Genomic DNA, 27,747 nt, shown 5'->3' on the forward strand with positions numbered 1-27,747 from the left:
TCATTCATTTTACTGAGACACACTCCTTGTGTATCTCCAGAACAATAAAGCATTTCCAACATTTGTGAAGTTGTATGAGATTTTCAGTCAAAACAATTACATTCTTCTCATTGTCCGAGTAGACTGAAATGAAATTACTTCTGTTACAGTGATGAAGCAAAGTGCTAAAAATATTATACAGTGTGACAGCAGACCGCAGAGTAATCTTCAGCTTTCCTATTGGATTAGAAACTCTTTCAAAAAATTTATTTTGTAACCAAAACCAAAGAATCTGAATCTCTTTTGTAAAGCAAATAATGATTCCAAATCCCCAGTAAATTGCTCTAGGTGGCAATTCTTCAGCATTAAACTCACACTCCATACCCAACAATTACCTGTAAAAAAAAGGCCTTGGTCAAATTCTGCATACCCGTGGTGTGGCCTTGTTCACATTAGTCTTCCCAAAGCAAAACAGGGTAATTCTACTTACACAGCATTTTGACATAAGAAGGGGGAAAAAAAAAAAAAGTATTGATGCAAAATCAATAGAGGTGATGCAACATTCCAGGCTTCCTCCAATGGTGAGAGTGGTTTTGAGATAGTAAGCCTCTTTGATTATTAAACATATATTTAGACTATTTAAACTCTTCAAAACCATTATAACATATTTATTTTAAAGCATGTATTCATAGAAAAAGGAAGTATTTCCTACAGAAAAAAGATAATGGCTGTGAGTTATTAAACACCTTTATTATGGAACATGTGCTGAATAAGCAGTTATAACGACACAGTATTACAACCAAACTCCCACATTCAGATTCTCTCAGTGTCAGTGTACAAAGGAATAAAAGGAGTTTTACCCTTTATCCTGGGCTGCAAATATGTGCACAGGAGCCCCCCAAATGGACCTAACCTAGTGTAAAGTACTATTATTCACTTACCTTACATTTGCCTATTATGGAAGGACTCTTAAGTATTAAATATATTCTAAAATGGTGCTGGAAGAGAGTATCTTTTGATTGAATATCTAGCAGGAATTATTGGTATTCAGTAAAGTAGGTTTTACAACAATGACTTGACAAAGCCTTGACACAAAAAGTACTTCTACCTGCTGTCAATCACTCACTCTCTGACAGTTCAAGTGCACATCCTTTCAGGGAGAACTTCAATCAACATTAGCACTCAAAATACACTGCACAATGTCACTGCTTCAGAAAATTGAAGTGAAAATAAATGCGTGAAGTGGCAAGGCAAAGGCAGAACAGGTTTTACATGGCAGACCCAAATAACTACACATCCGTATGAAAAAGGACTGACCACATCATCATTTTGGGGTTCCCAAGATGATTTTGGGAACTCTTTCCTTTGGAAAAACACACAAGCCTTCACACAACCAAGAACACAAGGAAGAAGAGAGATTTCCCCTTCTTGTAACACTCTCTCATACAGGCAACTGGGATGAATTTACAAAGTCAGAGATCCCTCCAGTTTCTTGGGGACCAAGTCTCAGCGGACTCTACCTCTCTCGTACCACTTTATCCTGCCCCGAACAAACCAATGCTTCTCCCCAGGCATTGGCAAATGCTTTCCTCTCCTTAAGGATATCTTTTCACTGCCTTGCTTTATTTTCGGCATTCTGCCTTTCAGCCTCAAACCTTCCACCCCACCCTTTATCCTCAAAAAAGGAACGAGGAGAGAAGCGCATCACCACTCGGCAACACATTTCTACTATTTCAGCTTGAAAGCCGACTGTCCATCACAATTAATGGTGATCACTTTTTCAATGGGAAACAGCTAACAAGAATGCAAAAGAACGCTACGACGTACAGACTACATATATGCCACACAGCTGTGTGATATCCAGTCTACTTCTGAGCGGACAAGGGTTCACATCAGAAGAAATACAGCAGCAGTTGCTATCATCAGAAAATGATTGATTGTTGCAGCAGACAAAACTCTCCTCTGGTTCCTGCCAAATCATGGGAAAAGTCTGGTTGGGAGGGGAGTGGATGAGGAAGCAAGTACCATTCATGCCCGTTCAGCCGTGCACTGCGGGTACCCGGTAAGTATTCATAGCAGGGTTTCAAGGAAACAAGTAGCAACCTAGTCCTGTCCTTCTGGCTAGAGAAAGTCAGGGTTGTCAAGAAAGGGATGTCTCTCAGGTAGTTCAGCCCCAGCCTGTGGAGATCAAAGAGTGCAAGGAAATGACCTTGAGTACAACTCGGTGTTTAATTGAGCAAGCGGAGCGCAGGGGCAACGTGCTCCCTTTGCCACGTTGTGTTGAGCAGACACACATCTTGTTCCAGAGCAGCTGGAATTTCCTGCACCTTTTGTGCTCATTGCTGTGAGTAGGACAATCGGTTTTAAGGGTTGTCAGTCCACCGTTTTTATGATGATAAAATTTGTGTAAGAAGAAAGGAAGCAAGAAAATCATCAAGTCGGAGCGAGAGGGATGCAGGGATGCTGCTAAATGTCTATACTGCCTGCACCATTTTCCTCTAGAAATGGTTTCACTTAAAAACTTCTACAAATAAACAAAGGGTACTCTAATTAACAGATGTGCAGGTCACACATATTATTAAGCAGCTTCAATAGACTAACACATTGTACATGTCTCAGGAGAATAAAAGACAAATGACTCTGTGTACGTAGTGCAAGGAAGGTAGGAAGAAAACATACAGACTGGAGGAAAAAAAAAAAAAAAAAGACTATGGAAGCTCCAGCTTTTGTCTACAAAATCCATCCATGTGAGCTCCAGCTTTTGTTTGACATTCTCCTTCTCATCAGTACATGAACAGAAATCCTCCAGGCTTTGGGTAATCTTCCCAAGCTGTTCAGGGTGGGGATTATGGTGTCTGTGTACAGTACTTGGCAAAAAGGTGCCCCAACCCACAAAACGGGCTGCTGGGCTCTACCGAAACGTCAGAGACCGAGATGCAGGGTAGCCATTTGTGAAGGCTTAAAGGAGCCATTCCTGCTGCCGCTGATAAATTCTAGAGAAAACAAAGGTTTCACTGCCTCTTTCCCACAAGTCTACTCTGCCAACTGAGCAAAAAATCAGCACCAGAGCAGAGGAAGCTGCCAGGGCTGGCTCAGCCTCAGCGCACACCTTCTGTTACAGAGAAGCAGGAGAAAGGGGTGAGCTCCTTCTAAGAAGGTACCCACTTCTTTGTTCACCTCTTCAGTGACCCTCTGCACTGCAGTGGGCACAGCACAGGTTGCTAAAGCAGCAAATAAAATAACTAGAAACAGCTCACCGTCCATGTCAGGGAGTCATGCTCACTAACTAACAGATTTGTAAAGAGGTGACCCTGCAGGTGAACAAAAAAACAAAACCAAAACCAAAAAAAATGTCAAGACATAAAAGATGGGGCTGAAGCACCACCATTATGGATAAGTGAAAAACTGGAAGACAACCTCTGCAGAATACCAAGCCAGGTGGGCCAGGGAGGATGGTGAAGAGAAGAGACAAAAGCAGGTAAGGAAATGATAAGGAAAGTTAGCGTGGCTGTATTAAGTACACAAACATGAAGTGAGATAAGGAAAAGGAGAAGGAATAAGCAGCTGAAAAAATGCTTGAAGGCCCATCCCGGTATTCTTACACTATACGCATGCTACTTCGCATCAGGAATATGAGGACACCATCAGCAACTTGCATTGCTCCATAGGGAAGAAGAGATGAAACGTTTTTACTCTGAACTAAAGGTGAAAAGCATTCAGATTCCATGAGAAACTGCTAGGCTATATAATGAGCAGATTTGAAGCTACTTAGAGGAAACAGCATCAGAGAAGGATGTTCATCACCCTGGGCAGGCCACACAAATTAAGAGGAAAGTAGAGCTGTGAATTACAATGAACAGAGACTAAATAGCTGCCTGTGTTGGATTAAAGGATTTAAATTGTCAGCTTGATGTATAATGAATGTGAAAACCCAGCACTTAATTAAATGGCACATGATAGAATAACTTTGTTATGCTTTAAAGTGCTTAAGTTATCAAAGTATTCCTTATATTTAGCAATTGTTTAGCAGTATCTCTCTCCCCTGTGAGATCCACTAAGACATTGGTCATTTACCCTGCATTCAGCTGCGCCAAAACATGGAATTTCACAAACCCCCCATTCCCCCCTTTTTGTTGTTGTTCTTTAATTTGAGTTTTCAGTCATGGCTAGTGAATTTCTAGCAATGCAGCCACTGAATGCTGCTGAGACACAATGATGGGCTACCAGGTGTTCTAAGGATCCCACTGTCAACTCCTGCTTACAACAAAGCGAGTAGAAATTGGGCACTGATAGTTCTTCCCAGATCACAGACCATGTCCCTGCTCATCACCCCTAAAATGACTATTGGCTCTTCGACTATGACTGCTCACATGGGAAGGGTGCCAGCACAGGGGTGAGATAGCAGCCTGGCCCCCAGCAGCCTCTCTCAGGCCTGGCTTGTGCCAAATACAAACTTCAGCCTCCTCATCTGCCTTAAGAAGTATGTCTGCCACAGGGGAAGACAGAAAATGTGTTCTGCCATTGCGTTTTGGTCACAGGAATGGACTTACGTTTTTCAACCTGTGAAGCAAACCTAATGGAGTTACTTTGTACAGAATAAGGACAGTTAGTATGGAAATAATACACAAAAATCAGCAGAAGCAGCAGACGAGGGATCACCATAAGGGCTAGGACGGGGCTTCTGAATCAGTTTTTGAAGGAACCATGTAGCACAGAAAGACTTAAAAGGCTAAATAAAGGTGGTTAAGCAGACTGCTCCATTCTGTAAGAGTCAATACAAAGAAACAAGACCACACAGTTCTCCAGCAAATTCTCGATTTCTGGGGTTTTTTTTCTTATCCCATTCAATTTATCACATCCATTTAAATTTCTTGAGCCTCTGGCAACGCATGTGTTGGCTATTCAAAAGGAAAGCTTCCTTAACCCCGGTGTCTTTGAGCACACAGAACGGTTAGGAAGAACAGGAGATAAGAAGGACCCTCCCTTTCACAAAGCCACAATGAAGAGACAGACTCTGGGGATAACTCTGTGTCCCAAGGGGGCACATGAGCACTCAAATCTCAGATGTGTTACGTACACAATCAAAAACTGCAAGACAAAAAGAAAAAAGTACTTACAGCTACTGCTATTCTTCCGAGTACATGTTCTGGAATTTTTCTATAAACATCCAAAGAACCCCCTGCAGGGATAAACAAAACGTGCTTAGGTAATACAAAATGAAATACTGCCCTAGATTTGAAGTCACAAGGGTTTTCTAGGCCTTGCTTATTAATAAAAAAAGCATCGACGATGTAACAATAACTGTGTCAGAAATAACTGACCTTAAAAATCTACCAAACTCTGAATAAACATATGAATCAGGTCTCCTTTCACCCACACTACTTATTTTTGCTTGCAGCATTAATACTTAAATTCCTGTGACAAGACCTCCCCATCACAGGGCAAAATACCAAAATTGGAGAACTCACAACCACCAGGCTTCGAGTAACTTCTTGGGAATAATGAAATCACCCCTAAAAGCAACAGTGGACTTGAAAGTCTGAAGTATCCTAACTCTTGTCCCAAAACCTGGTGCTAACATGGTATCTGACGCAATGCTTATACACATGTTTAAAGCTGCTTCCTCCTGATGACCAAACCAGTGAAAGCTGGGCTGAGCGTTGCAGTCTGTGTCCACGCTGGTATCTGTAAATGAAAGACCAGAAGCTCCTAGGCGAGCAGATGAGTTTTGCCAGTAATCTCCAGTATGGGACACAACTTGCTATCTAGCATAACCCTGTCCAGCCAGCATCATACATTCATGGAGAAAGGAGTAAAGAAAGAAGTCCCTCTAACAGCCCTACGGACATTCCCAAGGGACAGGGAAGGACTGTTTCCCTTATCTTCTGCAAAGCAGATTCGTGACCAAACCAGTGTTCAAAATGTTCCTAGGGTAAGAAAGTAAATTTAAAATTGAGAATTGAAAATATCCAAGTAGAACAGTAAAAAAAAAATAAAATGGACAAGCAAATTACAGGCAGAACATATTACCGCTAGCTTGCAAGAGCGTGTTGTCTTATTCAAAGCTCGAGGTTCTCGGAAGCGCTCAACACTGATCTAACTGTGCTGTCAGTGTAGCGTATCGATTTTACTGATGACACCACTGGGAAAAGAGTTAGGCCAATACCAAGCAATAAAGAAACCTACACTTTGTACTTTGCTTATGGTTCAGTTTTTAAAAACAAACCCCATTCATTCTGCAATGCTGCAATCCAAAGAAGTCACAAGGTCCTTATTCTAGTCTTCAGCCTTAATTATAGTGGTTCTTACTTGCATTTAACTTCTTATTCTCATGACTGGGGTTTGTAGTGGTAGTTGTTGGGTTTTCCCTCCACGTCACCTCTACTGTCAGAAATACAGTGTAAGTTTGTCTTCACTAATGTTGCTCTGATTCCAGGTCACTGAAACTACTATTCATTCATTAAGGTTAATTTTTCAGCTTAGCCTGTGGATTATAATGTCTCTCAGTTTAAAAGTAAATGTAAGTACCATGTAATGGAAATAAGAGGATGTAGATCCATGGATACCTACAGCTCATTACAAAGGCAAAACAGAAGGCAATCATATGGTAGGTAGTTCCTGTCAATGCTTGTAACATATCCTTCAGTTTTGGACAAAACACCTATCTTCATGCACCAAATTGCTAAATCTCACTATTACAGATGTCATTAAAGGTAGTGCTGTTTGAAAAACGAAGGAAAGTATCTTTTTGCAAACAACAGGGGAAATCTGCCATTCTTCTATGGAGAAAAATTCTGTAGTGGGCATCATTTCCAAGCCCAACACCACCAGCTCCCGTATCTACGTGGAGACACTAGGCAGAGTCTGATAACCTGCACCTCTCTCTGCTTTTAAGGGGAGTTTAGCAGGTGTCAGCAGTTTTCAAGGAAAAGAGGCAACAACATAAGTAAAGCCAATACTGCATCCCACCATCTTAATCTAGAACATCATTTTTATTCTAAATATGAAAGAACCAAGATTAGAAAGCCTCATTTCACATCTCTGTTGCTCCTTAAGATCAATCAGTAGGTGGGAGGTGATCCAAGGTCAGTTTAACCTCAGGGTTTGATCTTGCCAGCTTGGCTTTTTCCTGCTTGCAGGTGCCAGAAAGAACTAATATGGTATACACGTGCACCTTCTCCCTACTTGTGTCCCTACGTCATGAGTATTCCAAAAGACTCAGATTCCACCTGTAGCTAGGTAATTCATAAAGAAAATACTGTGTTTTGTAACAGGGTACAGGATACAACTAGGAAACAGAGTCATGGGAAATGGACTCAGGAATATTACAAACTGGCCTAAGACAGCCAAAAGGGCTAAAGATTTGTCGAGGTTAGAGCTGCTCATCTACAGGATTAGAAATGGGGGTTTTTTTCTCTTATCTTTATCTGCATCCTTACGCATCAAAATTAAAGGGCTTGGAGAACAATGGCAAGGTCCCTTTATTTGCATTTTGTTCTTCCTTTAAATGATTGCTGTTGCTTTCTGCCAGAAGGAGTGCACAACATGAGGCAGACCAGAGGTCATCTCCAGTATAATTCCAAGTAATTTGTGCATGGTCAGTAAACACCATCGTTGTGCAACATGATGAGGGATGAATACCCTAAAGGCTCAAATATTTTCAAACAAGAATTCAGAGCTGCGAGCACTTATGTCCACCGTTTTTAAAAATCTCTGAATTACTAGCAGCATACATACTCTAGGCAGCTGCATGTTTTGGCATGAGCAGATGATTCCTTACTGCAATGTGATACTGCTTAACACAGGCTTGCAAGTCTGAGGCAACTGCAAGGACAGAAACAGAGAAACGCTAATAGTTACACAGCATGGACAGCAGCCAAGAATTTAACTTGTGAGCTTTGTCGAATAAATGAAATACGTTTTTTGTCAAATATGGAAATCTGAGAGACTACTCATACTTGGAAATCAGGCAAAGTGATCAGTGGGACAGCGGTAGTAGTGTAAAAAGAGGAGACCCTAACAGTAATAACAGACCGTTTTACAGGGAGAAAACAAAATGCACCGCAAAACCTACAGGGCTTTATCCGTGGTCCCTATCAGAAAGAAAGAAGCTACTCAACGATGCTTAATGGTACACATTGGCTTTGGAAATTTTTCCTGCCAGAAAGCCTCCCCCTCTACAGTAAATTATTTGCGAGATCCTTACTTTTTATATCCAGCTTAACTGAACCTTTGTGAAAAACCTGGATAGGGCATAAAATGCTGGCTCATAAGAAAATCCTTGAGAGAGTAATAGACTACTGCTTGTAACAGCAATGTGATGTTTAAAGTCGAATGCTGTGAAGAGGCTTCTTGCGCACAAGACACAAGGGGACTGCATCTGTCATGAGACACACTCTCAGAACTGATACGCAGAGGGCAGCAATGATTATAAATTGCTGTAATCAGCATATTTTTTGTGCCTTTTCTCCAAGAATGCTACACAGCACAAGACTTCAAAGCAAAGTGCTAATACATCTCCATAACGACAGTAGCATCAGATTGTGGGGAAAGGGGTACTGTTGGTCTGAAGATTCACATGGAGAGAAACAAGAGTACACTCAAAAAGAAACTCAGCGCAGCACTGCTAAACAGCTGTGTTAGAAAAATAATTCCTTGTCTTGCAATTAAGAGACGATTTCCACTGAAAACACATAGGACATTGGGTTAATAGATTTCTTTAAAAGAAAATCTGTTTTGGCTATCAAAACAGTAAAGTGAGGAACAGCTGTTTTGTCAGCGGGACAGATTGTATGGAAGACTCAAATATCAAACCACAAATTAAGCTAGCATTTATTTCTGTTCTATTTACATTTTCAATAAAGCAAGCAAAGCTACACTTGAGGAAATACCACATACTATGGAGAATATAACACAATCCCAATACTAACCTGTTGGTTTTTTGGTTTTTTTTTCAAACTACATGCAAAGTTATTAATACTTCACATTTTCAGTTGTATTGCTGCATTTTGCTCCATTCTTAAAAGCCCATCTTTATATGATTTCCTATTTACATACTTAGCAATCGAAAGCACACTAGATACACACTCACCATCCATGAACTCTGTACACAATGAAATTCTGTTTTCTACAAAAAAGCACCATAAAATCCTATGATATATGATGAGTCACACTGGAAAAAAGAAAGAAGAGAGAGAAGGCCTGTTTTAAAATTTGCTGTAAGAAGATTATAAGCAAGAATAACCAAAATGAGGAAATCTATATACCTTATAAAGAATTTCTAATTCTGACATTATCTGCTTCTGGAGTTCCAGTGTTATATCTAATGGTATGACCTAAATACAAAAATCGGAGATATGATCAGAGTTGACATAAAAAGTGAACGACTCAAAATAAAAACCCCAAGATCCGTGTATTAGTTATCCTTATGTGAGAAAAGGCAAGAGAGGATATAGGGGGGTTGAATGCAGCCATGAGCAAAGGACGGAAATGGAAATGAAAGGACTAGACTTATTTACTTTTAAAACTGTCAATTACAAGTAAACCAAGTATTATAGCCAGTTTTATCTAAGAAACCACAAGGTTTGTGTTTTAACCATTTCACCAAGAGATGAGTTACAACTTGACACCAGCCCCACACGTAATGTAAAGAGCGGTGTGGTAGATCTGCAGGCTGGTAAAGTTAAGAGCTGCTGCTTATTCACCCAAAATGCAACCGCCTCACAGCTCCTGCTCCTTGCCTGCCCAGCACCGACTCTTCTGGCTGCAAAGACGTCTTGTGAAAAAGCCTGGAAGGCTGTGACCCCACCACGTCTTGCTGAACGTGCCGATGTTAACTATGAGGACTAGTAAGTACTGCAGAACTGAAAGTCTCTCCAAATGTCTCACTGGTGTCCTAAAGAAGTGCCTCTTACCACCACACTCCTATAATTTCAGTTCATTAATATTTACCTCCTTTTTTAAATATAAATTCCTAACATTGTATGAAACAGAACACTTAAATATGCAGAAAAAAATGCAGATGACAGCAGATGGTACGGATGCTAGTAAGCATCACCAAAGCATTCCTCAAAACAACCACAAACAACCTGACTTTGAGCGTTCAATAGCTCAAACCAGCCGCTCCCTGCCATGCTTACATGCTTGTCCGCTGCTTCCTTCATCCATGCCCTCATTTTTCATCATTTTGAGCCAGGCTGCTAACCAGAACTACAGTACCAAGTGGTGCAGCAAAGGCGAGGCTGTCTAGAGTTATACATTTTCAAGATTTTCAAGACAGAGCCTCTTAATAAGGATGCTGGTTCTGACAGAACCCAGCCTGAAAGTCAACTTTAACAAACAATTCTATGCCATGATTATTGAAGATTTGCACACTCAATTATTAAGTACTACTATATAAATCAAAATGGACTCCATATGCATTTAGCCAGGTTCAGTCTACTGCCACACAATATTTCACAGCTTAATACTTTAAGCTAAAGGGAAACCAAATCTAGGAAATTTGCAGAATTAGCAGAATAGATATTATAGGCTACATACACTGCTGACAAAACAGAATACAGAGAGACCATTTCCAACACACGCGTTTACAGTATTAAAATCTGTCTAAAACAAAAAACGATAACCTGTTCTATCAAGGTTTGCTTTAGGGTTATTTATAAAAGCTGTCACTAAAACGAAATTGTAAGTGTAATACAGGGCTGCCAAGAAACGTTTAACACACGTGTCTAGATCAATAATCATTTGCCAACATATTCACTTACATTTTCCAGCGTGAAAAACTTAAAATAATTTGCTGGAATACCACCAGTTTTACCTGCTGAATATTAACAGAATTTAATCTTGTCAACAGTACAAAATTAGAATTTTATCTCACTAAATTCTACTCACAGTGAGAAATTTCCCTGCCTCGTTCACTCTGAAGGCTTCACCGACCTGAACAATGACTAGTTAGCATGATCAGCGTCAAATACATCACTGACATCCAATCAACCAGGACCTGGCAAGAAGAAAGGTCTCTGGCTGATTTGCATTAACTATAATTACATACAGACCCTGCATTCTAATACTGAGGATAACCTGCAAAAGCAGAGCTACCCTGTTTACAAGTGTTAAGGATACTATAGGGTAGGGCACGTACAGAAATGTACTGCAACAGTATGGCAAGCATATGTCACCATGGAATAAATCAGGAGATCAGTGCCTCTCTTCCTCTGCGTAACTGTTGTACAGAAGTATTTTTCTTCCACCTAAACATGCGTGGCTTGTGTGGCTTACACACAGGAGAGACATCCATCTGATGTCAAGGTTGGAGGAACCTTCTGTTATTTACAGCACTGGGATATGGGACAGAGAGAGGAACACAGTGTCTCCGTAGTGCTGCCTTATTCTACATTTGCAATCTCCACGGTCATACTCCCTTTTGTATAAAATTTCCAAGCCTATTTAGAAAATAAAATTTTTACAGGGTGAAACAACTTTTAAAGAATACGGTGAGCTCACAGGTTAAGCATGGGTTGGAACACTATTAAAGCAAAAAAAACCCCAAAAACACCCAACCACCAAACTTCCTCGAGCCATTGCTACCAACGAAGAGCTGTGAGTAAGGATTTGGCTGCAACTTTCATAACTGTAACAGGGGTAAGCAAATGCAATGCAACATCAGACAACAAACTTTTCCAAAACAGCACCTTTGGGAAGGACTTTGCAGCAAAAAAGTCACTGTTTTTTAGCCAGGCTTATTGAGAGCAGAAAAGTGAAACCCAATTCATCCAGCATAAAATACCACACACCTTTCAACACGTGCAGGAGCGGAGTTTCTTAACAAGTTAGCATCAGAAGCTACACCAAAAGCCTGAAGATCACTAGAGCTCAGCAGGTTACCACTGACCAGCGGTCCTTGGCCACCCGTGCCTGTCAGGGGGCAACCGAGCCTCAGGGATGCGGATGAGCAGGACCAGTCTAGGGATGGGGCCGTGGGTAAGCTGGGCTGGTTGGGGAAGGTGTCGGGCAGCCAAGCTCTGAGCTCCAGTGTCTGCCTTGACTTCAAACCTAGGTGAAATGGTGCCTCACAGGTAGAGCTGGAAAAGGATGCTAGACAATGGGAGCTTTTTTTCCTAATTTTAAATGACATGGCAGTCCTCTGGGATTCGGCAAGGGGGTCCAAGTACTCCTGCACACCTTCCTAATCAAGTTACTGCCAAAAACATAGCAATCTTGAAATTGCTTAGCATACTTATAACGTACATGAACTCCACATACCTAATATTTCAAGTGAAAAGGGTTAATTTTTAAAAGAGGAATACCTGAGCATATTTCCTCTGCTCTCCACTACACCTTCAGGACAAATAAGGATGAGTTGTCAAGTTAAATACAAGCAGTCAAGTGACTGAATTATAATTTACTCTGCGCTCAATTTAAATTAGTGTGAGGCTATTAAAATATACAGTATAAATACGGCAATTCATCACAAGCTGTCATGGATGACTTCATCTATTTGCTGGAGTGGCATACGTTCCACTAAAGGGAACGAGAGCAAAATCACAGGTCAAATTAAGCTGCTATTCTGTTTTAATTCACTTATTTAATCTGTGGCGACATAATTGTCTTTTACAGTATGTACAACTCAAAGGAAATTTGGGAGTATTATAGTCAGTATACAAATGATTAATCAAATGGTCCATTTAAATGCTAGCTTAAGAGCAGAAGAAACTAAAAGCAGCTGAAGAATGGCAATCAGCCAGTGTATGCTCAAATTTCTCATTCAGATTTTCCCCTCTAATTAGAAAAAAGTAATCTTTGAAAAATCTATTAAATTATCTGCACGTTATCTAGCTGTAAAAGTCACAATATATACGTAATGACATAGCTTTGGTCTATAACAGGTATTAGCATTGGTTTCTTTTCCTGTTCAATATATTTGCAAGATTATCTATCAGCTGGACGCATTTTAATCAACAGGTTTTCAGTTATCTTGTCCTATCAAACCTGTATATTACCATCAGAAAAAGCCCCAAAAATGCAGAACTCCACTTTCACAGATCTATCCAGTGATGTTCCTATTAGCGTGGTAATCGTCTGTCAAAACACTTGATCCATGTGATGAGCGTGTCAAGACGCTGGTGTTACCGTCCCCTCTTTATTGCTGGGTATGCTGAGCCATGGATGTGTTAAGTAATTTTCTTAATAGAGCAAGCCGGCACAATCACTATCATAGCAGGTCCCCTGACCTCCAGTTTGTGAGCATGTTATTTTAAACTATAACAACACACACATGTGGATGTAGTATCTCTTCTGAAATCACACTATAAAAAACATAATTGAGAGTGACAGGACCACCATGAGCAGTATCTACAAGAGAACCCAGTTTCCCAAATCTTCAGGATGCTAATTATCCACCAGGACTAACCAAACCCGTGGACTCCAAGGGAAACAAGGAGGTGAAATTGCTGGGGGAAAAGGCTTTTTGCCACAGGGAGGTGATTTCAATTAACCTTGCAAAGGGTGAACTCATTTCCCCTCCTGCCTGTGCGAATTTTCTCGTGCTCCACCTCCTCTCTAGGCAGCTTCTGAGGGTACCCGCAGCCCCGCAGCAGCACAGGGCAGGCCGGAGGGCAGCAATGCCAGCGCCGAGCAGAGCTGCCACAGAGGATGCTCTCTGTAGAGCTTGAAAAAGATTACGTGAGGAAGCAATGTAGTTGGTACCAGGGAAAAGCAGCATCCTTCCACAACCCCAGCGTTCAGGGGAAAAGCTTTTTTAGTTCCATACTGAAAGTCGTATTAAACATTATTTTTGATAATTATATCTTCTGTACTTTTGTGCCTATTAGAGAATTCTGTCTTACTCTAACTGCTCATGACAGTTTTAGGAATGACTGTTACCACTTGAAAGGACTTTTTCAAATGACACTTTCAAAAACTTTCTCAAGTGATATTTGTAGTCCATATAATTAGAAGTTATTTGGATATTATTTCAATTTCCATATTTTCCACATGTAGAGAATACTTTCAAATCCAGTAGTAAGCATCTGCTTTTCTTCAATTCATAGGAAAACCAAAAGCATTTCTCCTAGTGGTGGGAAGGGATTTATGTGACCCTCAGGAAAAGCCAACCATGAGCAGAACCTCATTTTAGTAAATTATACATGGTTGGAACCACAGAACAACCTGAGCCCCAAATCCGAAAGTTAACCATACATGTAAGTAGTGCCCAGTAAACAGAAATGCTTCATTTGATGCCTTAGCATAAACTTAGGTCTTTAGATTTCATTTAACACCAATTCTACTTGCAGCAACCAGGTCCCATCACTCCTTCTCTTGCCCTCTTATTCCACCCCCACATTCTTCCAGTTTAACTCAATTATGCCAGAATTTAATGATTGAAGACAGGAAAAAAGAGAAAGGAGACAAAAAGCCCATTTTACAGATTTACAAGTAACTATTCCATAAATTATATCTTTAAAATATACCCCCTTTTTTTAGATCCCAAGCTATTAACTGGAATTGTACAAACGCAACAATTCATTTGTTTTCTGACAGTCTCTACTGATCGTTTAACAAAATCACCAAATTAAAAAAATTTGTTCATACATTAAAAAAGCACATATCTCAGTATTTTTGTGTTGATATTAACTGCAGATTAATAATTTAATTTACAAATGTAATTTCATTTAACAAATTACACACCAGAGCCGGAATATCGTTGTCAGTTGCACTGTTTACCACTGTTTTAACTGAACTTCAGAGCAGACTGGTATTTATCTGTCCACGTAATACTACAGCTTCACTGCAAAGAATGCTAACAGGAAAATCGGGGCGGGGGGATGACACACTAAAATAAATAAATCTGTTAAACCACAAAATCTCCTAGGAAAACAGAATATTATCCCAAAGAAAACAGGCAAATTCTCTTTATTTAAAAATGAGGTTGCAGAGACCTCTGAAGAATATGCCCTCGGGGACGGTTTGGCATTAGCAGAGAAAGGCACTGGCTGACATCCCGTGACCTTTCCATCCCCGCTCCTGCAGCGCCGGGGTTCAGGACAGCGAAGCAGCATCTATGCCAGTCGCTGAAGAGGCACAAACCACAGCTGCACTTGGACATACCCACACAACCCCATGGGAAGACACCGCGGTACCTACACACGGTGCCAAGCCATTCCCAGCGGACAAAACCTGGATTCTTGGAACTCTGTGCTCATTTGGAATTACTAAATTTATGGGCTGGAGTCTTCCTGCATAAACAATGCGGACTTCAATGCAATAAAACAAATTGAGATCTAACAATCAGAGGGAGGGGAAGGAAACCAAGGTCAAGAAAGAATGGAAAAAAAAGAGAGAAAGAAAATTACTGTAATATCTTACCTTTACTGCTAGTATTTTTCCACTAGGGACATGGTATGCCCTGCATGAGGGAAAAAAATTAAATAACTTGAGATCACATAAAATTACCTCTATACATATGTGCAACATGTACACACTAATTTCACAGAAAAATGACTTGCAGCTAATACGTTTTACATTAAACCAATTTTATACATAATTTCTAAAGAAAGACTGATGAAAACAATTGATCAAAAGAATATACTTACAATGAAACCATTTAGCAGGGTTTTATGCCTGCATGTTTTACATAAAATCTACACATGGAAGACTTTCGTGCAGCATAATAGAAATCTTGTAAATATGAATTTATTCACTTTCACATTTTCTTTAATGAAAAAAAATTAGGATATATCCATTATTCAAGAATCTTCATGGTAAACAAGGTTTATCACACAGTTTGCCAGTCCTACAGGTATTTTCAGTGGCAAGACAGTGGGATACACAGCTGTATCAATTAAAGTGAAGTAAAACAGATAATGATTCTTTTTCACAACCTAAGGACGCACAGAAAGTACCAGAGGAATGGATGTTCTGCATTTGTATTTAAGATTAGCACGTATACACGCACATAAGATTAGAAAGCATTATTGTTAATGCTCACATGTACCCAAAATAATTTTCCACAGTACTTCAAGAGCAGTTTGTCTTAATTTCTGAAGACAAACATTTATAATTGGCTATTTAACAATGACTTGTGTATCCCTAACCATGAATGCGTAAGAAAATAAAAAGGTAGGTGAAAAAACTGTTGACTAAAAATCCAATGTAATTTTGCATAAACCTAAAACCATTATAGGTTTTCCTCTTCACTAGTTTTAGTGTCTCATACTGATTTATAACACTATGCACAGTAATGTCATGTATGTTGCACTAACTTTAAAGAATTAATAGCATTTTACCACTATATACCTCTAACAATTATTACTGAAGAAGAAAAAAGCTGTAATAGGGTTTTTTGCATGCAAAATCATACATAGTACAGGGTGAGAGTGTTGTTTAATCTTATTTATAACCCTAAACGCTTGTATAATTTCTGTTAATAGCTCGGAAGTTTCTAAAAACTTCACCTTAATTTAATAACTCATGGATAAACATTTATGTAACTAAGTGGCATTAACTTTCAGGAACAAACACAGCTTAAAAAGGCATACCAAAAATCAGTGTTATTTAATATCAGTACAATGTGCAAAAAGCGAATTCATCAGACTAAGCTTGAACAGGCTGGTAGCTGTATGCATAAGCAATGAACCCAACGGAGTAAATGAACTCTGCTGTAACTATGGATGAATCAACAGTAGCAAAACATTATGGATTTAAGATCAGCAGAAATGATAAGAAAATGAACAGGTTGAGATAGCATGCTTAACGTCTGTTAGCTTAATATGTACTGTGCCGGACAGTTTGGCAACTTAATTAGCTTGTCAAGAAAGCTGATCTTTTTTCCATAAGAGAGATCTCCTGTTTCCAAGTGAATTAAAAGGGAAGACTTGATTATTTAATTATGATGCACGCCAATTCATCCGTGGAAGTTTGGGTTAAATTTCCAGCAGAGGGCAGATACCTGGTTTGGTTTACAGAGCACTGACAGTACCAATTTAACATTTAATTATTGCTGAGAATTGGATCACAAAGGAGATACCATGCCCATGGGTACAGCGTGTCCAGTGGCTTTGCAAATGGCATGCTACCTGGGAGGAAAGGAATTTGTTTACTCCAGACTGATCCGGCATCTCGATTGTCCTGACCTTCCTCAACACAATAACTGTAAAGTGATTAATGAAGTTTGAATAGGAGCTTTGGTTACACCAAAAGACAACCGTACACCTCTGTAGTGTTTTAATTAACAGCTAACACTTCAAATTAGTCTGTAGTTGCTACAGTAATTACCCGTTCCAATGAGCGTGTAGGGAAAACGTTTTTGTTAGATATTATGTAGAACTGTAAGTTGGAATTGATCATTTTGGTTACAGTCAGCACAGCTAAAGCCTGAAGATTTAGTACCCTTATGTAGCTTCAGAAGGATGCGCTAAAAAAAATACCCCACAGAATAATTTGCACAGCGTGGAGAAAAACATACTTTTTGTGCATACTGCACCTGTCAGTAAGTCTACAGATGTCTACGAGGAGATTAAACTAATATTCATACTCTGTAAGTAATATGAAGGCCTCATCTCAAAAGAGTAAACTCTGAGAGATTTCACTGTCACCACCGAAAGCAAATAAACAAACTCATCACTGTAGAACCAGATCACTAGACGAAGCCAAGTAGCAAAATGCAAAAGGTTCCCCAGCAACGCTGTACATTTCAGTGAACACAGACTCAAAAATCTTCCAGGATGGTAGGCAAATGATGCTGCCTAATAAACAGTTACAACAGCAACTCCTCTTGCTAGGAATGCATTTGAGCAGTGCCTAACAGTAAAGACAAGCGGATGTTAAAGACGAGTGAAAACAGTTGCTAAATAGCTACTGAACAACTTAAAGACAAATGTAAAGAGCAGAAATTAAATGCACTGAAATGCAAAATATTCAAGGAAAACACTGTTTTGACCTTTGCAAAATTTCATTCCTTGCAGAACCAAGCTCTGGGAAAACAAGCTCATTCCTCTACCCTTTTTTGTCGGGGTTTGGTTTTGGTTTGCTTTTGACCCACTGCAAAAGCTGTAACAGATGACTGAGAGCAGGTGGCTATAAATCATTTATTGTTAAGGAGAAATCGAAGAGACAGTACTACATCAGAGCACGCCAACTTCTGCCATCAGAAGCTGAAAAATAACTTTGAACACTTGATGCCAGTGTCAACTATTAAAAAATAGAATAGTTATTATTTAGATTTAGTTGCAATTTGCCAACTGCAGGAAGCAGGTTGCTGGGTGCGTTTCCCCTTCCCTGTCTCTCTCTTCATTACATTAGGAATTTGTAAGACAAATGCCACAGCATGGAGTGCTCTTTTTACTCTCTAGAAAGGAAGCTCCTAACAGATGTTGGGACAAATAAAGAATATATTCTTACGCAGGCCCTGATCCAGATCATCCCACCCGGGGTAGTTGGAGAGCTGCATCTACCGTAAACTTGATGTCTTATTTTTTTAAGTGCAAACTGATGGTAATGGTATGAGATTAATCATCACCATAACAACAAATTTCTCCAATACTAAAAATACTTTTAAAATACACATTTTTAACAATGACATAGTATTTATTAAAATAGTAGAAAAAAAATAAACACAACAGCAATTAGGCAATTCATTTGGTGCCCATTTTCTGCACATAAAGAAACCAAAAGTCCAATAAGCTGCACCTATTTTATTTTCTTGAAAAAGAGACAGTTGTTTGCTATGGTATCCACAGCATTTTTTTAGGCAGAGGATAATGATCAAAGTATTTTTTTACAGAAAAAAAAAAAAAAAAAGGAAAGCTCAGGAATCCATTTTGGGATACCAATCCTACAAGACGATAAATTCTTTTCGAATTCACCAAAGTCTGACTGCAAATAGGTGATGTGCATCTGTAAAAAGACCAGACCGTGCAAAAAGTTGTAGGTGTCTCTAACCGATCTGCAGTGACATCTTCAAAGTGAACAGTAAAGGCTAGTGACTGAAAATTGCATCTTAAGTCTCAGGATATATATGGGAAACTAGAAATTCAGTCATACTCATTTGGCCCAGAAAATGAAAATTCTCCATGGAAGCAAACTGTTCTTTCTTGTGTTCAGAAGTATTTTTTTGTTTCTATGACCAATGCAGAGAAGAGACAAAACCTGCACTCACTTTAGTAATGCCTTTAACGCTGCTAGATGAGGAGAAAGGTGATGAACAGTATGGTAGAAAGAAGTAAATGCAGGTGCATCCCTTATGCATATTAGCAGTACTTGGTGCAGGGACCAAGCTAAAAGATTGTTGCTTAATTAAAACCAAGTTTTAATAACTTACACTAGTAGCTCTCCCAACAAATATTTTAAGGGTTTCACAAAAGGAGGAAGAAATCTTCAGGGAGGATGGAGGAAAGACCTCCTCAGGAAAAAAAAACCAATATTCCAGCAACAGAGGCTGTGTGGTAGAAAGCACTGCACAAGCTCCAAGAAAGAGGAAAAATGGAGCAAGAAAGCTGAAAGGTAGGGAGAAGGTGAGCTTTGGGGGGCCTGCCCTCCCCCCTGCTCTGGCATCTGTGAGATGGGGGAAGCGGCCGACATCTCCTTTTGGGAAGTTCTCCTAGTGATGCACAGAGGTTGGCTTCAAGCTACCACATGTTGGGTAAGGAAAGAATAGGCAGACTTCAAACACCGCGGATTTCGAAACCTTCCCACTGGGGAAAAGAAATGTAAATCTCTTCCTTCACACTCCCACTGGAGTTCGTTATTCTGAGCCCCCTACATCTATTACATTGAACAGTTTCTAAGCAAGACTGGCACAGTTGTGTCAAATATTTTATTAACCTTGACTATTAACCATATCCCTAGACAGCTAAAGCCCTGAAGGGACCCATGCGAGCCAAGTCCTTTAGCATAACTTTGCTCCCTCTAACTCTGAGGATCGAGAGTGCCCCTCGGGGAGAGCCGCAAAGGCAGCCTGCCCAGCTCCGCGGCGAAAGCTGGGTTATTTTGGGGAATAAGAAAGACGGTGTGAGCGAGCGCGCACTCTGCTTGAACAAAGCCCTCCAGCTAAGCCGGAAAAACTTCTGATGGACTGTGGAGCATGGCATGTGCATCCCTTGTGTTCCAGAAAATAAAAATCGATATCATGGAAAACTAGAATAGGGCTTTGGGGGAACTGCCAACTCCTCGGCATCTCTCCCCCCGTATATAAGATGTGTTTCTACAGGAAAGCAAATTTAAAAATGAAAGCGTCAGAAGCAGCTGGTTTCTGCTTTCAAAAGAAGAAAAAAGTAACTGAATTTCACATTGTCTGCTTTGTTCTTCTGGAGGTCTACTGCGAAGATAACCACAGGTGATAAGATGCTTTAGCTCAAATCTCTTTATGGAATAAACTACAGCCTGTCCTAATAACCAAAGCTAAAAAATTCACATGCCAAATACGGTGAGTTTCTACTTGCTTAGTTCAAAAGGAAAACGAATAAAACCAATGAAACAAACATGCACAAGCTTCTTAATAAGCAGCTTAGAAGTCAAACAAAAAATTTCTCCCTCCTTCAACTTGCTAAGACAAACAATTTTATATTCTTCCTGTGAGAAATTTTACCTAAAAGCACAGTGGGGAGCTGCACTACTTGCTGTGATTGTGGTATAATTTCTTCCATGGCAAGCAAAGAACGAACCTTCAGCTTTCCACATGCAGGCACTCAAGAGAAACAGCAATTCTGAATTTGTTTTCTAATTTTTAATTGTAAAGCATTTGCCCACATACGAGTGACTTGAGGACGGTCACATCAGAAGGATGGACTGAGTATGCAAAGGGGCCTGAGCTTTCTCAAACAGCTTTTCCTAACATATACAAAACCTTTTTACTACAAACTGAGTTTACTCTTTTCTCCAAATGTAAAATAAACACAATACTAAGAAGCAAGAATTCATTAGAATTATATCATGCTGCTAATGCTGATGCAAAAAAGCACTGAGGAAGCCTGCAGCAGCCTACCACGCAGAAGATCCTGCTTCTCATTTTCACCCTGGCCACCAGGATATATTTTTCTATTTTTCCCCCAATAGCCACAGAAAAAAAATTCTAATCAATAAGATATTCCTTGGCAAGACCAAATGATTCAAGGGAAAGCCATGACCTGTCTGCTATGCCAATGAGTCAGTCCGTTCCCTTATTTCTAGAAATATAACTCACATCAGCAAATATGACAAAATTATATACTGGCAGTACTGTTACGTTAGCGATGTGACCGCAGGATGCAGGGATGTAATGCTCCCCTCTCGCTGAGGTACCAGGGAAACTTATGGCTAATGCCACAAACTCGGATCTGCTGTAGCTCTACTGGCTCACAAGAAGTGTTGGTGTCATTCTGCTGAACGATGCTTTCAGCGGACAAAAGGGTGGTTGAAAGGGACCTCTGCACACCGTCTAATCCTATGTCCCTCTTGAAGCGGGACTGTAGCAGTGGATGAATACAGACTTAGCTTTGTCCATCTCTCCCCAAGGACAGAGATCCCCTCCCTCTCTCATGCCCTGTTACAGTGCCGCACCATCTCACTTGCGAAGAAGTTTCTCCTAACTATCTGCACTTCCCAAGGTGGCAACCTGAGGCCACAAAGTAAAAATAAGAAGTAGATACTTCAGGTCCTTTCTCCCAGATATGTTTCCTTCTGCTTCACACCCTGGTATGCACTCATCATACATATCTTTTTTTTACATAAATTTTTTACAATATTTTTTTTTACGTAATTTTAAAAATTTACATATTGACGTAAAACCCATCAAAACACCATTTGACTCAGAGTCACAAATACTGTCCTGTTTCACCTTACCTGTGTCAGCTCACTGCGCTGAAGAACTGCAGAGGAACCCCTCCAGACACCCCCCTCACTCAGCACACAGAGTAACACATACAAAAGGTTTTTTTTTTTTTTCTTTGGGATTGAGGCAGAGTATTTCCTAACAGAAACGAACATAGGCATAGAAGTCCTGGGTTTCTGATTTGAGTTAGAAAGTTAACACAAAATGCTATGGTTGTAGCAAGCAGCACCTTCAGATGTAAGGGCATCGAATGAAGTCAAACAACGTTTTCCTGCCCTGTGAGAAATAACCTAGAGCGAAATGACTGCATCAGTGTCGCACAAGATGAATACAATTCTCTAAGTATTATGCACTGCAGAATGACATGCCAGTCACCAGCTGCAAACTATATGCAGCAAATCACCACAGATCTGGTTTACTGTTAATTTTTTCCTTTTTTCCGCTCTTTTTTCCTAGTAGTGCCACTGTCTGTCGTGCTCCTGGTCAGACTCTGGCAGTCTAATGACAGAATTGTCACGTACTCTGATGGCCATCTAAAGAAACAGATTCAAATTGTTTCTAGGAAATAAACACTTTGACAGTTGTTGCCTTCTGCAATAGACAAACACATTAGCCTGACTCTCTGGCTGTTAAAACAGGAAATCCAAAGTGCACAGCAGTTGTAAAAAGGAGCTTTTATGGGGACTGCGCTAGTTCAAACAGCAATCTACGCCAACCTCTCCTCTATCTAAAATCCCATTACAGATGCTTGAGTACTGATTGCAAAATGATTTGTTGTTAAACTAGAAAACAAACAAAAAATACTTGTATCTAAATTTTAAACTTTTAAAAAGAGCAAAATTGGCACTAGAAACTGCATAAAGAAAATGCCGGATAGCAAAATGTCTCACTTAACCCATCTCTGTGGGAAAGAGGCAGTTCTGGCATCCAAGCCCACGCACAGCAGAATGAATCCCTCACCTCTTTTCATGCTGTAACCTACTACTACTATTTCCATCTGTTACCACTTACACGAGTCTTCCTTCTCCACTGCAGCCAAAAGCTCAGGGTCACCCTTTGAAAAATGGATGACAAGTCTTTCTCCTTGTACCCATCCCATTGCAATTCAGCCCCCATTCCCTAGAGAGGCACGTACAGACAGAAAGGACTAAACACGGAGGGGGCTTAGCCTCGACACTGTTTGAGGTGGCTGTGGTGCCACCAGCACCCATACTAGGTCACTCACTACCACAGGACCAACCCAGATCAGATGCAGAGACAGTAATGTATTTCAGCGGCTGGCTTTAAACTAGCTGAAAGGACAAAGGAGAGCAGAGCAGTCATAAGCTTAGACTGACACGGACAGGCATTCTCTGACACAGCATAAAGTCTGCCAGTATAAAGTAAACCCATCACAGTTTTAGGAAGAAATGTGAAGCAACAGAGTGAGCTAAAAAGGACATCACATCCTATGGTGACGGCAATTCAGATGCTAACATGTCTCCACAAGAAGACCTAAAGCTGGATTCTCTGTGCTATGAAACCATTTGTTCACAAGAGATGTGTTCATAACAACTATTAAGGAAAAACAGAGCTGTTCAGTAATTCAGTAATCACCAAGAGTAAGAAAACAGAACTGTGCCAAGAAGCAAAAGTTTTCTAGGTATTCACCGTAATAGCTGAAAAAGTGGTTTCTTCTAATCATGGTTCGGTTTCCAGTAGGAAGCTTGTGCTTCCCGAGGAGCAGGCTGAGAGCACAAACACCGCGAGGTTAGTTATACCGCTCCATTCAGTACTGGACTGCACTGAGATACCATCGTCACCAGCAATGTGCTAGAAACAATTCTGGCATTGCTCCTCTCGTACCGTGCCCTGCCATCGCCATTGGAACAGCTGCCGTGACGTACAGGGAAGGTGGTATACGTCAGAGCTGGGTATGGCTGGCTAATCCTTATGATGACCAGTGCGGTATCTAAGCAGTTAAATTTTAGCATTTTGAGTGAGTGTTTTCAAAGAGTCTGGGGTGAAAAGACATGGAAAAATCAACGACAACCTCGCTGGTGTTGTCACACCCGCTGTTCTTCACAGAGATATCAAACAGAGATTAAGGAGAGAGTCTGAAACACAGGCAGCACAATGGTAAAAAAGGACTCCTACATAAATACACATTCTTCTGCCCCTTATCATCTCATGTTCACATCTATGAGCGAAAGCATTATTAAAAAAGTATTCTATGTTAGGGAACAGTCGGTGTCTATAAGCTTGGCATAGAGTGGCTGTGGGGAATTCCACACTTCTCTGCTATGCCGAGTGTTATTTGTAACCAAGAAACAGATTATATTGCCCGCACCGGGGCAAGCCGCTAAGAAAGCTCACACAGCACCTCACGCATTGGTAACAAGAACAAACTCAAATTTTCAGGATTACTATTTGCTTAATCTTCCAAGCTATGGGCATACAATGCAAACAAAACAACTTTAATTTAAGAATCATCCAGTTTCTAATTAAACAGCCATAGGCAGCTGGCTGGATACATTTTAATCAGTTTCAATAACCTATTGATTGTATACTGAAGCTTAAAAATTAAAAGTAAAAAGATGACCGGGGAATTGTCCCATCTCAGAACAACAGTAGAACCCTCTGTAAATAACTCCTCTTTTAACCATCAGCTAAATGAACACTTCAATACTGCAGTACAAAGTCTTCTGCAAAATTACTTTAACTAACAAGCAGAAATTTATCAGCTTCAGCCAAAATCAATGCTGAAATCAATTTGAACACTGGTTGTGTCTAAAGGGGCTCATTGGCAATTTAGGGAAATTACACCATGTAAATGCCTGTGCTTTAATTGAACAGTTTCATCAACTAGGCTGTGATTGCTGTCCATTCATTTATTTACTTTCACTGCAGCTACCATTCTGCAAAGGAATGGTTTTTGTCAGACTTGAAGGAGGTACTTTATCTTCATTTTATGCACTTTTGTGCATAACAGATTTTATGAGGCAGGCAAGTGATAGCCAGGGTCAAAAGAAACAAGTGAACAGCAATCACTGGTCAGTCTTGTTTAAACTGCAATGATAATATGCAGAAATTTGGTTGGGTATTTCTAACTTAGTCCAGCTATTATTGTGCCAATGCTTTTCAGTGTGACTAAACATAAAGCAAAACAAGAGAAACAGAGAATGAATGTAGTCTGGGAAAGGAAATAAAGGAAAATGCCTCCACAACTGCAACACAGGAATGCAGGGAGATGCAATTTTCAGACTTCAGGTGGCCACAGATGTGGTTTAACGCCAAACAAAACACTGAACCTGCCTGCAGGTCCTTTCTTCAGAGCCGCATCAAGCACCAGGCTGGGACAAGCGATGTGTACAGAACGTAGTGAGAACCTCCCCTGGCAAGGACACCCCCAATGAAGCTGCGTGGGTCAGCCGGCAGCGCTCCGGGCTGCCAACCTGCAGAGACGGGACCCGTTCCTGCTTCTGTCACCGCTTTGCTACCTCAGGAAAATAACTTCCCTCCGTCTTCACCTACCCTCTGCCCTGTGCAGAGGGTGACACCAGCCCCCTTTGCAAAAGGGCCAAAATAATCTATAAGTGAAAGTAAAAGAGGGGCAAATGATTGTTACTGGATTGCATATTCATACAGCAAAACGGAAACCAATGAACAGAGGAGAGCAACTGCTCTGCTTAGATTAGACTGGCTTCCCACAGCATTTGAGAAGCATGATAGTGACCGCTTCTAAAGAACAAACCGGGACTGCAGAGACCCGCTTGAGGGAGGCTCCTTCATGACAACACCAGTGTCCCACATTCGAGCCACGGGACAAGCCAGAAGGAGCAAACCTTGCTGAGCCAAAGCTCCTCAAGGCAATGGCTACTCCATCACCACTCCAGCAAAGGGAGCGAAATCATCTCCACCTCCCTTAACTCTCAAACACTGCTAAATCTCCAGCCTCCTCGCTCCAGAACTCTTTTCTCTGCTAATATTAGAGCATGTGCAATATACTCGCAAGGCACAGTTTGCAGGCTGTCTTGCAAGAAATAGCAACTTCCCAGCTGTCTTGCCACGCGCTATGTTTAATGTGCTAATGGGGCACCCCAAGGTTGGTTGAGATAGAGAATAAAGAAACGGGCATATGCTGGAATGTACAACTCAACTGAACAGCAAAACTGCTCAAGTAAATTGCTCAAACAAATTAAGCTTCCGCATTTATCCGTATTTTCCCTAGCTATACAATTCTTCTGGGTGGTACATCATCAACAGCCACTTCTCTCCCAATTACTCAACTTAAAGTGAAGTCGTCTGGTTTAACAGCATTTTGCTAAGATGATAACCAACTCTCCCTTTTCTTCCCTCTCCCCCAGACACTAGGTAACTTCACAAATTAATTACGGCATCATTGGGGCTTTATGTTTATTTCAGTATACAAAGCGTTATAGCTTGCTGCTCATGAAGAGTCCTCTAACAGAATCCAAAAAGATTTACAAACCATACACAACACACATTGTAAAAAAATCCCAGGCACACAGAAGGCTATACCATCCCCTAAACACAGTTCCTTGAACATCACCCTTCTCATTAGCTACGACGGCAAAGCAAAAACAAGAAAACATGAAAGAAGAGAAAAACATTATTTCTGCTTGTATATAAAGGAAGGAAATAGTGATACTTTAGATATGGAGATAGTAGAGAGGTGAGTGTCGGTCTCTTTTCCCCTGGTAACAAGCAACAAGACAAGATGAAACGGTCTCAAGTTGCACCAGGGGAGGTTCAAATTGGGTACTGGAAAAATTTCTTCACCACAAGGGTTGTCAAGGATGGACCAGGCTGCCCAGGGAAGTGGTGGAGTCACTATCCCTGGAGGTCTTTAAAAGACATGTAGATGTGGCACCCTGGGACATGGTTCAGTAGTGGACTTGGCAGCGTTGGGTTAATGGCTGGAGTCAATGATTTTAAAGGTCTTTTCCAACCTAAACAATTCTATGATTCTATACCATGTGAGAGAGACTTCACAGAATAATTACCTGCCAGAGATAAATACCTCTACTTTGTAATGCTTAGGTTCAAAATATATACAACTAAGGATTTTAGGTCTAAAAAATACACTTCTGAGACTGGCTGGCAAAGTGCACGCATCCTATTACAAACCAAAATACCAACCGTCTTTCACTCAAGTAAAAAAGGAGCAATCCTATCAAAACAGTCTCTGAGAGCTCTGCAGCCAGCGATGGAGCTAAAAGATGCAGCACAGAAGCACGTATTTTAAACATCCTTTGGACCTACCTGTGAATGATTTTTTCCAAAGATGCATTTTAAGTAAATACAATAGATGGACTGATACACAGCTGTTTTCTTCTGCTGTGAAGCAGCCCAAACTATTCATTCTCCATCCTACCGGCTTCTATAAAATAGTTGATAAACAATTAGAAAGTCTGTTACAGAACTGCAGGGTTGTTCATCTACCAGTGTAACAGTCTTGGGGCCCTCTTGTCAGGAAAGATGCACATCTCCACGAAATAATGGCAGCTGAGAGTTTCCAAAAATTCACAGAACTGGTCTTATAACACTCCATGGAAAGTGGAAACCCCAGTTAATGAGGTAAACTACCTACAACTGGTAAACAGAAGAGAAGGACACTAAGGTGCTTTCAGTCTTTGCTACAGCAGATTTTATCGCTTTCTTGACAAATCTTACTCAAGACAGGGGTACACGGTTCCCACTACACACCAGTGGAAGAATTCTTGCTTTCTGATTTGTTTGTATATTCAATATACAGTTGGGGACTGTTCATATGTTCTCACATACTTCTGAATATACAGACAATCTAAAAGCAAGGAAATTAACTGGTTTTGCCGTATCTAATTCTGTAATTGTTACCATTCCTTAATTAAGATAATAGCGTATCAAAAACTAGGGGAAAAATAAGAAGACAAACAACTATAAAATCCCTTCGGTTTAGAACAGGAAAAACATATAGATTCAGC

At 40.4% G+C, this 27,747-nt stretch overlaps 1 protein-coding gene across 1 annotated transcript in view; it reads right to left on the reverse strand.

The window, feature by feature from the left end:
• Positions 1-27,747, reverse strand: part of MAP2K5 (mitogen-activated protein kinase kinase 5) — a 140,893-nt gene that overhangs the window by 79,229 nt on the left and 33,917 nt on the right. Inside the window, 5 exon segments of the mRNA XM_037394283.1 lie at positions 5,097-5,158; positions 9,071-9,118; positions 9,121-9,151; positions 9,246-9,314; positions 15,343-15,382. Of these exon segments, the coding sequence (XP_037250180.1) occupies positions 5,097-5,158; positions 9,071-9,118; positions 9,121-9,151; positions 9,246-9,314; positions 15,343-15,382 (250 nt within the window).

The sequence above is a fragment of the Falco rusticolus genome, chromosome 7 (genome assembly GCF_015220075.1).
Source record: "Falco rusticolus isolate bFalRus1 chromosome 7, bFalRus1.pri, whole genome shotgun sequence".
NCBI lineage: Eukaryota > Metazoa > Chordata > Aves > Falconiformes > Falconidae > Falco > Falco rusticolus.